Raw genomic sequence first — 12,384 nt, 5'->3', positions numbered from 1 at the left:
AAAGAGCCACAGTAATACATCAGCAGGCCCCCGGCCCCCATGAGCTCTCCCCTCACCCCCCGCTCTCAGTGCCTCCTGCCCACTGGCAGTCCTGTGGATCAGTGCCTCCCCAGTCAGCTGTTTCGTGGCATGCAGGAGGCTCTGGGGGAGAGGGGGAAGGAGTGAGGGCACGGCAGGCTCAGAGGAGGGGGTGGGAATGGGTGGAGTGGGGGCAGGGCCTGTGGCGGAGCCAGGGGTTAAGCAGTGAGCACCCCCGACACACTGGAAATTTGGTGCCTGTAGCTCCAGCCCTGGAGTCGGTGCCTATACAAGGAGCCGCATATTAACTTCTGAAGAGCCACATGGGGCTCCGCAGCTACAAGTTGGCCACCCCTGGGCTAGGATCTAGCTCAGAGGTGGGCAAACTATGGCCTGCGGGCCACATCTGGCCCACGGGACTGTCCTGCCCGGCCCCCGAGCTCGTGGACGGAGAGGCTACCTCGGCCCCTCCCCTGCTGTTCCCACTCCCCCACAGCCACGCCGCCAGTGCTCTGGGCGGCGGGGTTGCGCGCTCCTCCAGGGCAGCATATCTGGCTCCAGCTGGGTGGCGCAGCTGCCAGACATATTGCTCTGAGCAGCATGGTAAGGGTGCCAGGGCTCGGGGCCAGGGGATAAGGGGCAGGGGTTCCCGGGGGGCAGTCAGGGGACAGGGAGTAGGGGGTGGTTGGATAAGTGTGGGAGTCCCGGGGGGCCTATCAGGGGGCGGAGGTATGGATAGGGGTTGGGGCAGTCAGGGGACAGGGAGCGGGGGAGGGGGGGTTGGATGGGGGTGAGGTCCTGTGGGGACGGTTAGGGGGCAGGGGTGTGGATAGGGGGCGCGGCAGTCAGGAGACAGGGGGGTTGGATAGGAGGTAGGGTCTCAGGGGGGCAGTTAGGGGAGGGGGGGTCCCGGGAGGGGGCGGTCAGGGGACAAGGAGCAGGGGGGTTGGATGTGTAGGGGATTCTGAGGGGGGCAGTCAGGGAGTAGGAAGTGGAAGGGGGTTGGATGGGGGCAGGGGCCAGGCTGTTTGGGGAGGCACAGCCTTCCCTACCCAGCCCTCCATACAGTTTTGCAACCCCGATGTGGCCCTTGGGCCAAAAAGTTTGCCCATCCCGATCTAGCTGGCTAGGCTGAAGAGGATCTGGGGGTTATAGTGGATCACAAACTGAGTCTGAGTGAACAATGTGATGGAGCTGCAAAAACGGCTACTATTCTGGAATGTATTAACAGGAGTGTTTTAAGTAAGACTCAAGAGGTACTGGTCCCAATCTATACAGCAATCAGGGCTCAGCTGGATTACTGTGTCCAGTTCTGGATACCACACTTCAGGAAAGATGTGGACAGGTTGGAGAGTTTCCAGAGAAGGACAACAAAAATGATTATATGTTTAGAAAACCTGACCTACGGGAAAAGATTAAAAAATTGGGCATGTTTAGTCTCGAGAAAAGGCAACCACGGGGAGAGTCTTCCAATATGTTAAGTGCTGTTCTAAAGAGGACTGATCAATTGTTCTCCATGTCCACTTAAGGTAGGATAAGAAGTAAGGGGTTTAATCTGCAGCAAGGGAAATAGAGATTAGATATGAGGAAAAGCTTTCCAACTACAAGGAGTAGTTAAGCACTGGAATAGGCTTCCAAGGGAGATTGTGAAATTCCCATCATTGGACGTTTTAAAAAACAGATTGGACAGACACCTGTCAAGGATGAACTAGGTTTATTTTACCTTGCTGCAGCACAGGGGGCTGGACTCGAGTTCCCTTTCAGCCCTACATTTCTATGATTCCATCAGTGCAGCTCAAGGAACCAAAAAATAAGAGGACATTTGTATGGACTGTTTGACCTGACTTCACTAGACTTGTCTGAAGAGAACATTAATATAACAGTTACCCTGCAAGATAGTTTTAAAATATGAGAAAAGGCAGACACTCAACTTTTTGTTAAAAGCATTAAGTAATCAAAATTCCTCTGAAACACATTTGAGACTTACAGAATTGATCAGTCTAATGGGTGAATTTTGTGCTTGTGAAAAAGGACTGGTTTTACCTATGTTAGCTTTCCTTGGTTTTGAGTAACATCCCACCTGCTAGCCTCGTCCTGATCAGACAGATTGCCAACTTAATTGGGTGGCCAGCATGAGGCAGTGATTGGAAGAGTAATCCTCACTCTGGTCTGTTTATCAATGATCTGCAAAGCTCTTTGTAAAAAGTCCAAAGGATGAAACATACTGAAAGATAAACTGTTGTGTAGAGAGGCCATTAAAGCCTTTTGTTTTAGAAAGGTATATAGAATGTTTGAAAGCCACTACTCCCACCCCCTGAAATATCAAAGAGAAGCCAATAAAATGGACAAAATGGTACATTAAGTATTCTCACTTTTGCTTCAACTGCAGTCAGGTCTGCCTTAATTGCTTGAGCCTCTGAAATCAGCACTGCGTACTCTTCCTTGTAGAGAGCAATACTGGCCTCGAGATGACGAATCATCTGTTCTACCTCATTAGCTTTCTGTTGATTGTCTTTGGCATCATCCTCCAGTTTCTGTAGTTCATTGCGGAGAGGTTCTACTCGTTTCAACATATCCGCATAATTCAGCTGTTAAACATGTGAACAGTCAGTTCTAGATACTTTCTAGAATGGAATTTACCACGTGACTTGGGACCATGTAAATCAGCAAGCATAGTTTTTTATGGATTGAGGGCACCCCTCAGGATTTTAGGTATTCAGGATTTCATTTTAAAAAGTTTAATTTTCTAGTCTTCTGCTTAAACTGATTCACTATTCTGAGTCTGCAGGTCGCCTGAAACAGCCAAGAGGTGTGGACTGCACTATTCATCTCACTGAAGTGAGACTGAAGTTCTTTGGGAAGCCTCCAGATTTTGATCAAATTTCAAATTAAATCATGCAGTGCAGAGACAATTGCCCGTGATGCCAGAGCTCTCTCTCAGGGCGTGTAGGATGAAGGCAGGGGAGACACTGCAATGAGTCTGGAAGGCTAGAAGAGGGAAACTTACCCTTTTGGGGTAAATACCAAATTAGCGTTTCCTTTTCCCTGCACACTGGGATTAGCCTGCCCCTGCCCCCACTGAAGGAGCCCTCCTGTTTTCCCATAACAGCACTCTACTAAAGCTTCTAAAATCCCACCTGTAAACCCTCGGCCAAAGTCGACACCCACAAATAACCAACCTGGGTTTTGGATAGGGCTGGATGAGATGGTGTCTGTGCTTGCCATTGACATTACTTCAGAGCTAGATGCCCTCCCCTCAGTAAGACACGATCACACTGCTCTACAACATTCCCCACCCTTGTCAGGTGGGAGAAATGAGATCAAACCAGGCAACAAAATTTGGTCTGTGTACACAAAACTGGCTACAGAGCAAAAAGTCCAGCCATTAGTCACGATTATTAAAACAGATATTTTCAATGGTCTTTTGAAAAAGTAAGTTGTAGGGTTGCAATCATTACATACAAGTTCTTATGAAATGTACTGCAGGATCCTGTTAATCATGGAACAGTTAACCGAATATTCAAGAACACTCAACACCTTACTCTGCACGTTCACCTGAGACCAATTTCTGTTTTTACCTACAATAGCAAGCTAGACAAGATGCCACAGATCTTTGAGTGATGGAAGTCTGTGGATTCTGAGTCCTTGCATATTTCCAGCACGGTAGAACTAGTACTGATCACTAGGTGTTTGATTTCCCACATAACACTGAAGCATTCTACATTGGCGTATCTACTGCAGAAGAGTTACCTGTGCAATTGCCCATTTTACCATGGGGCCACACGCTAAGGATGCTCGGTTTACGATTTCGTAATTGTAACTTGGATTTGACATGTAATTCTTCTTCATCTTTTCCCAGATGGAGTCACTGCAAAAGAAGAGGTACCCTGTGTGCTTAACACAGCATGTGTGCAAGTGTTCAATCTGTCAGCGCAGAGTTACTGAGAGGAAATTGCCCCTTTCCTACAGTAGATAAACTAAAACCAATACCTGAGATCTTCAGTATTAAAGTTGACAATGCTGCTGATGAAATTATCTCTGAGAATAACTGGTCTGATCTTTTTCCAGTCATTTGTCTCCTCACCCAACAAAAGACAGATTGATTCTAAAGTCAGTTTTACTGCAGCAGGAGGGTTGGCCATTGCTCTTACTTCAACAAGATGCTGCTTCCTTATAGAGCTTACAGCTATTAAGGGGATAAAAAAGGTATTTTCAGGGATTTAAGGCTACTGCTGGGAAATAAAGAAAGAAATTTAAGTTCAATTACTGGGAATAGTCTATATCCCAGTGCTCTGATGGCAGTATGTGCTACTCAGACTATACTTTAAAATTTATTTTAAGAGTAAAATTTAGCCCTGAGATGCATATCTTCTCCCTGATAGATCATCTTCATGAATATATGACAGAGTTTGATATTTTGTTCACCGCATAAAATATGGAGATTCTGCATATGCATATGAGATTAATTCTGCTTTTTGTGAGGTAGAAAACAAGCCCTAACATCACCAATTGTGACTACTAGTAAGATTTCTATTGTGAAAATCTTGTGAACAATTTCTTTCTATTCCCAGCAGTAGCTTGGTACCTGCAATTATTCACCTGATCTCCTCAGCAGAAAAGTTTACAATAGTTGGAATGAAGTTTTCCCTCATAATGATGGAACGTATCTGTTTCCAGTCAGTTGTACTTTCACCCAATAGTAGACAGATGGATTCTAGTGCTAGCTTCACTGCTGCAGGTGGGTTGGCCATAGAACGGACCTCTACCAGATGCTGCTTCTTTATTGATTTTACAGCTAATCACAGTGGTCAAGCCAGATTAAGCAGGAGAAAGGAAGGGTATTGATTGGGAAGAAAATGGAAGAAAAGACAGCAAAATAGTAAGACAGAAATTAGCAAATATTCATTGTGATTGTTGAGAGATTTTTAAGCTTCAGGTCATATCTAAAATGAATTAAACCTCTCTTGTAAAAACCAAATGCTTTCCACATTTTGAAAACCCTCCACCAGTATTCTCACTTGTGTGAGAGCAAGCTGAACTATCAGAAGCCTCCAAGCACTACTACAAGAGCAAGAGTTTGCACCTGGCAGCTATGTTGAGTTCACAAGTTAAGGAGCCTAAAAACAAGGTGTCATAAATATAAAGCGAAGGGTAAACCCCTTTAAAATCCCTCCTGGCCAGAGGAAAAATCCTCTCACCTGTAAAGGGTTAAGAAGCTAAAGGTAACCTCACTGGCACCTGACCAAAATGACCAATGAGGAGACAAGATACTTTCAAAAGCTGGGAGGAGGGAGAAAAACAAAGGGTCTGTGTCTGTCTGTACGCTGCTTTTGCCAGGGATAGACCAGGAATGGAGTCTTAGAACTTTTAGTAAGTAATCTAGCTAGGTATGCGTTAGATTATGATTACTTTAAATGGCTGAGAAAAGAATTGTGCTGAATAGAATGACTATTTCTGTGTGTGTGTCTTTTTTGTAACGTAAGGTTTTGCCTAGAGGGGTTCTCTATGTTTTGAATCTAATTACCCTGTAAGTATCTACCATCCTGATTTTACAGGGGTGATTCCTTTACTTCTATTTCCTTCTATTTCTATTAAAAGTCTTCTTCATTGTTCTCAGATCCAAGGGTTTGGGTCTGTGGTCACCTATGCAAATTGGTGAGGATTTTTACCAAACCTTTCCCAGGAAGTGAGGTGCAAGGGTTGGGAGGATTTTGGGGGGAAAGATGTGTCCAAACTACATTTCCCAGTAAACCCAGTTAGAGTTTGGTGGTGGCACTGGATATTCTAAGGACAAAGGATAAAATTAATTTGTACCTTGGGGAAGTTTTAACCTAAGCTGGTAAAAGTAAGCTTAGGAGGTTTTCATGCAGGTCCCCACATCTGTACCCTAGAGTTCAGAGTGGGGGAGGAACCTTGACACAAGGCTATGCCTCTACAGTGAGTGACTGTATACCTAAGCAAATAGTGAGTTAGAAGTCCTTCCTCCTCTTACACAATCCACTGATAAGCCATTGTAACTAACTCTTGAGTAAATAAGTTGTAGGTAGTATTTACATTCATGATACTTGTATAGCGTTTATTAAATCACTAATTCCATGAACCAGACACTGCTATCTCTTAAGAGGCAGCACCAGCAGAGACAGAACACATTAGGGGCTTGTCTAGTAAACAGTGAGCAATAAGCTGGGGTGTAAGTGCACAGCAAGGTAGTGTGCTGCAGACTAACTAACTATGTGGACCATACTAGTGCACACCAGAAATTTCCTAGTGTTTGCTGACCTACTGCTGTTTCAGGAGTTCCTATTCTAATGTGGCATGGTATACTGAAAGATAGTAAGTAAATCTAGCAAAGCTTGACAAAAAACAGTGAACCATTAAGACACTTTATTGCTCAAAGTTTAATAAAAATACGGCTTAGAATGCAAGTCTACAGTAGCAATAATGAGAAGTTTGGAAGCTCAGTAGTGCTAGTGAACTATTTTATTTCTACTGCTTCCACACTAAAGATTAAGATACTGCTGATAAAGGGAAGGACCCAAAGTTCACTGAAGCAAATGGAAGCATGCCCACTGACTTCAAGAGCCTTTGGATCAGCCCCAAACCCCTAAAGGCAGGCATGCTGTAGTTATTTGTCAGTGCTGACTTACCATTCTGAGCTTCAATGACAGCAGGCTCGACTTTGTCTAGATCCTCCTTCACCCTCATTTGCTTATCTGTAATTACTTTTTGCTGTTCGTGTAGCTGCTCTTGAATGTCTTGGCTCATAACCTAAGAGAAAGATTGTGCAACCTGTAAGATGTTATTTCTGAATATACTGCACATGTACAAAAGGTAAAGAAAGCTTTGATTTCACCTTTTTCTTCTCAGCTTGTTGCTGATGCTCCACCATTTTTTTCAGCTTGTCATTAGCTGCTGCATTCTTTACTTCCAACTCCTGGCTCTTTATTCTCAGGTCCCTACGCAGTTCTTCCACCTGTCATGAATTAAAATATTAGAGTCTATACAGACTAAACTCAGTTTTAAAATGTTTTAATAGCTCTAATTTTATTGTAAAAAGCAAAGTTTAAAGGTATGTACCTGGTCAACAGTTTCCTTGATCTTTCGAAGACCAACATTCAAATGCATCTGCTGTTCCTCCAGCTCACTCCTTTTCTCATTGAACAAGTTGACATAATGGTTGAGGAAGTCCAAGTAGTGACGTGGTGTGATGGCCATAGTTCTGCCTCCCCGTTTTGCTAGACGAGCATTAGCCTTTCCAAAGGAAAAGGATTTTGTCAAAAGTTTGTATATGTAAAACATTAGGATTATATAATATCTAGATTTTTTTTAAACTCAATATTGTCATGGGGCAACATTGTTTTACTGAACTTATGTCAGTCCACTAGAACACGGCACTAGAGATCCGAGTAGCATGGCAGAACACACCTGATGAAGGGTCTGATGAACAAATACACAGCTATTTACAATAGCTTCCCGATGTGATGGCGGTTGTGGTAACTTGTCATACACAACTGGCAAATAGTCTGGCACAGTGTAGTTTGGCTTCTCCAGATCCATTTTGCTTGTAAACTCTTTGCCAACTTGGTACAGTGCTTCAGCTGACCAGTCTCCAAACCAGTTCAAGACACACCTGCAGACAGGACAAGACAGACATTAAAGCCTGCAAAATTTCTTTTTTTAAGAGGGTATTAACAATATTCTTAATTAAAAAAGACAGACGCAAAGTGTTAAGATACTTTGTTGTAGTTAGTTCCCAAACACAGTAAGTTAGTTACCTGTTGAAGAGAGCTGGAGAAGTAGCTGCTCTGTCCTTCAGGCCCTCAGAAGATGGGTTCATGGTGAACACAACATGGAGATTGCGAATAATTTGACTGGTGAACCATTTGTACAATTCTTCATGGGAATCTAGCATTAAACCTTCTTTCTGTGCTCCCTCTTTACATTGAGTCATAAGGGTGGCATATTCATCTCCTTCAAAGAGACCAGGAACCTAATCCAGGAAATAAGTATATTTTTCTTAAAGGCTTGATTTTTTTTTCCTGCATAACTGCTGCTTTATACACATTTACTCAAGTTACCTCTCCATTGGCCAGAAGAGTATTCATTCTCTCCAGGAATCCAGAACCCAGTACATTTGACTCATCCATTATAAATGCTATTTTCTCATTCTTGCAGCCAGAGCGTCTTAAGACCATTCTCAGATCTTCATCAAAGTCTTCACCTGTGTATTTTCTATGAACCTATAAAGATTTAGCAATAGTTACTGATCTTTTTTAGCCCTTATCCTCCCTCACAATGACTTACATTTATACATTTATCTTACCAAAGATAGAATATCTGTAAGACAACTGCAAGCTTTAACAGTCAGTTTTTTTGTTGAGTGATTGAACTAAACCAACCTTTATTTGGTAAACACTTAAACCATTCATCCAAGCTACAAATCGTGAGAGAGTAGTTTTCCCTGCTCCACTAACTCCAATGAGAAGCAAATGACCCTGGGGCTGGCGGAAGATTCTGAAAGAGATTGGTACTTCAAGTAAATTTATTGCTTGATAAATTGTGAATTAGCCACCACATTTCCAAACCTCCTTTTCTTGCAAACTTAACCTGTATTTTTTTTTTAGTACTGTGACTGGTTCGGGGGTACACTGAAGTGACTATTGTCAGTATTTCTCAGTCTACTGCTATAATTCCAGCCTTGCAGTGCCCCCTTTACAGAATGTCTCTCCCAAGTAGAACACCAGAACAAACTGGTGCTCCATTCCGGACTAGTCTGAATACAGATTTGTTTTATAATTCAAACTAGACAAACCCAGGAGTTGGAAATTCAGCTTACCGGTCAATTCTTAGCACATGATCCAAAACTTCATTGAACAGCACTAGTGGCACATCAAGTTCTTCCTCATAAAACACTTTCAGCCTGGCTTTTACATAGTCTCTCAGCTCTTCCTGATCCACTGGGATATAATCCTAGAATAAGGAGGCCAATATGTAAGCAAGAGATCTAACAGTCTAGAATTTAAGACTAAGGGAGAGATTCTCAACCTGCTGACCCCTCTGTGCTGGATAAAGAGGCTGGAGTGACACAAATTCCCAACTCGAGAATTGAGGAGGATCGCCACAGGGACCCCCTCAGACTCTGATGTAGTATGTGCCACGGGCAGGGCATGTAATGTTACATGCCACGGCAGCAGTGCTGCCCAGAATTTCTGCAGGCATCTGGGAAGTGGCTTGCACGATTTAGACAGCCCACTAAGACTCAAAGCTACCTTAGTCCCCACCCCACTCCCCTTTGGCTATGAGTTCTGTGCTGTGCCTCTTAGCAGCACAGTTCAGACTTTCACTTTAAGTTGAAAAACTAGTTTCCACACCAGCTCAGATGCTGCACTAAAATCTGATGCATTTTCTATTTGTACATCATGTCCGCAGAGCCACTGTAATGTAAGGCATCTAAAAGGATCTACTGACTACTTTAAGAGGCAATATAAGTCAGTATATTCATAGGTGCCAGAAAATTCCCAGGTAGATAGGTATTTGTGCTCCTCCTTGGCACTTTTACCATCACTGCAAACTCCTGATTTGAACACACATATGGTTCAACTGGTTTGAGTTACGTTATCTAACACAGGGTGCATGTATGTTAAGTGCATTTTCATAAGTCTAAACAGACAGGAGAGCATTTAGCCAACAGGCAGAGAAGTAGATTTATGAATACCTGCTTGGACACTGAAAAGCAAACCCTAAAACATTCAGAGCAACAAGCTTTACAACCACATATTAGCATTACACAATTGTTTCTTGAAGTCAGCTGCAACAGTTGAGGTCATATAAAGGATTGGTGGTGGTGGGGGGGGGGGTCTAAGGCCATGAACAGTTTATTGATCAGACACTAATGTTTGTTATGAGATGACTATAGGCAATTATTGTTCTGAAAGCATACAGCTAGATACAAGACTGAGTATGCTTGTACTCCACAATCATACCACCTTGGGTCATACCTCAGATCAAGCTACACAATGATCTAACACCACTTGGGAAACCCAGGGAAACCCAGGATGCTAGGAAGTGAAGCTTGTGACTCAGTGGGTGGCACTTCTTCTTTGAGTCATTAGTTAGCCAGTGTGGTTACGGACACCACTGGCTTATTTGTTAAATAAACCAAAAAGACAACCTACATCTTCTAACTGCACTAGTCCAAGACCCCAGGATACTTTCTGCAATGGTTACCCTTGGTATTCTAGAGGTGTCCCTGTTTGGGTATATGCTCTGCCTTCAAATTCACAGTTCTACTCCCTTGATACCCAGACAGATTCTGCTGTGTGCTGGATACCCATCATGGCATGCTGCATCAAATGTGTTTGCTTACTAAGTCCAAATGGTTAGCAATCCTTATTGTCAATGGTAAATCCTATCATAGCATGGATTGCACTTAGTATGCTAGAACGAGTGCTGCCTAAGAGAAGTGATGGGCAAAGATTCACTCTCTTAATAGGATACTTAGTGTCTGCAACAGTCAATGGCAAGGCTTCGATTGAGATATTCCTCTTTACCTTTGACAGCCAATTGCTGTACAAGATGGGTCTGCTCATAGCTTTCTCTTTGTCTATGTTGGGGAAATGTTTCAGAGCTACCATATCAATGTTTTCATCAGTCCAACGTCTCTCCTCATCTTCCACAAGTCTAGTTAGACAGAAAGACAGTTACAAGCAAGCATGCAACACCTATTAAAAACAGATATGTGTGAAGGACACGCTAAGTGCTATAAATAGCAAATTAAGGCAAAGGATAATACTATTGTAAATATGACTCAGTTCTACCTACTTGCAACTACTTAGCAATCCAACAGACACTTCTCTTGCCCTGAGCTTAGAGGACTAGATTTCAAATCCACAAAAATATTATTCTTCATATTTTGGTTATGTGTATAAGCCTTTGAAGGTGGCACTTATTTTATGAACTTAAACTTTTGTTCATTTCTACAATTTGTACTTTTAATACTATTTCCATAGTTTCTTTACCTGTCTTGGAAGAGACGCAAGGCTTCGTGTGCCCAAATCCTAATAAGACCTTCAACAGGTAAGGTTTCTAATGGTCTTAAGGCTTCAAAGATACCTATCACCCATCGAGTCATTTCACGAGGTGAATAGATGTAGTGTGGTTGTATCTCCTGGGTGAACCTTTCCTAAAATTCAAAACACTGGGTATATTATATAATAGGATAAAGTTGTGCAACAATAATTAACATGCAAACAATGCTTCTCATGTCCCCATCTCACAACTGCTAATAAAAACAGGGTAAGCAGGCCAAGACAAAAAGCACTGGGATTTATCTAAAGTGGAATAGTAACATAATTATTAAGCATTATTAATAGTAATAGGAAAGAGGACTAGTCAGTAGAAGTTGGGATAGTGTGTAGATCAAGTTACCTGTGACATTGTATAGAACTCTACCATGGCAGCAGTAAGAGGTTCTACATATGTGCGGAGCGATGGGATAAGCCTCAGCATTGCACGATTGAATGTTCCATATATCTGAGTAAGAGAAGCTGGTCCAGGATAGTCCACATACACCACAAGGACGTGGCGTAAAAATCTGAAAGAGGTCCAATCGCTTAGTGTTCATACCAGGAAAGACTTCACCCAAGTCAGCTAGACTAGACCTGACCGATCTATTTTCAATATTCAAAACAACTGCCATCCTTGGTGGAGATTTCATCTCAAATTAAGCCACTAAAAGTCAAAGTAGGAGAGTCAATTACTGACTTGTACTCTGCAATATCACATCATATTGGTTCGTTTCTGATCCAAGCTGCTTGTTTCATAAGGTAAAAATAACTATTAATTTCACAACAGCATTCTCAGCCTCTGAAATGAGTGATGTTCAGCACTCACGTTAGCCACCATCCTGTTGGCTAATATAAAGTCCTCTTTGAAGTACAGGGATATGAATGGAGTACAGTCTGTGTTGTTCATAGATTTTAAGGCCAGAAGAAATCTAGTCTAACCTCCCATAGAACACAGGCGGTAGAACTTCCCCAAAATAATTCCCAGGGCATCTTTTAGAAAAAAATGCTGTTATCTTGATTCATAGGCACCAACTTCTCCTGGCGCCGGTGAGTGCATGACCCCCCCTCCCTGACCCATGCCTGCCCCACCTCCTCCTGCCCCTGCCCCACCCCCATATCAACCCCTTCCCCAAAGTCCCCGCCCCGACTCCTCCCCCATTGGACTCCTTCCCCAAATTCCCGCCCTGGCCCCGCCTCTTCCCCGCATCCTCCCCTGAGTGCGCTGCATTCCTGCTCCTCCCCCCTCCCTCACACAGCTTGTTACGCTGAGAAGCAGCTGTTTTGCCACAGCAAGCGCTGA

The 12,384-nt window shown here is 43.2% G+C and overlaps 1 protein-coding gene across 1 annotated transcript in view; it reads right to left on the bottom strand.

Annotated features, from left to right (window-relative positions):
* LOC140913377 (cytoplasmic dynein 1 heavy chain 1-like) overlaps window positions 1-12,384 on the bottom strand; it is a 100,855-nt gene that overhangs the window by 28,174 nt on the left and 60,297 nt on the right. Inside the window, exons 41-54 of the mRNA XM_073349669.1 lie at window positions 11,446-11,611; window positions 11,037-11,200; window positions 10,569-10,698; window positions 8,855-8,988; window positions 8,418-8,532; window positions 8,097-8,258; window positions 7,794-8,008; window positions 7,444-7,648; window positions 7,096-7,269; window positions 6,872-6,991; window positions 6,666-6,786; window positions 4,618-4,813; window positions 3,769-3,886; window positions 2,391-2,606 (exon numbers count right to left, since the gene is read on the bottom strand). Coding sequence (XP_073205770.1) covers window positions 2,391-2,606; window positions 3,769-3,886; window positions 4,618-4,813; window positions 6,666-6,786; window positions 6,872-6,991; window positions 7,096-7,269; window positions 7,444-7,648; window positions 7,794-8,008; window positions 8,097-8,258; window positions 8,418-8,532; window positions 8,855-8,988; window positions 10,569-10,698; window positions 11,037-11,200; window positions 11,446-11,611 — 2,236 coding nt within the window. The remainder of the gene's footprint in view (window positions 1-2,390; window positions 2,607-3,768; window positions 3,887-4,617; window positions 4,814-6,665; window positions 6,787-6,871; window positions 6,992-7,095; window positions 7,270-7,443; window positions 7,649-7,793; window positions 8,009-8,096; window positions 8,259-8,417; window positions 8,533-8,854; window positions 8,989-10,568; window positions 10,699-11,036; window positions 11,201-11,445; window positions 11,612-12,384) is intronic.

Source organism: Lepidochelys kempii, chromosome 6 (genome assembly GCF_965140265.1).
Source record: "Lepidochelys kempii isolate rLepKem1 chromosome 6, rLepKem1.hap2, whole genome shotgun sequence".
Classification (NCBI taxonomy): Eukaryota; Metazoa; Chordata; order Testudines; family Cheloniidae; genus Lepidochelys; species Lepidochelys kempii.
Note: the sequence above shows the minus strand (reverse complement) of the source record. Positions and strands in the feature narration are given on the sequence as shown.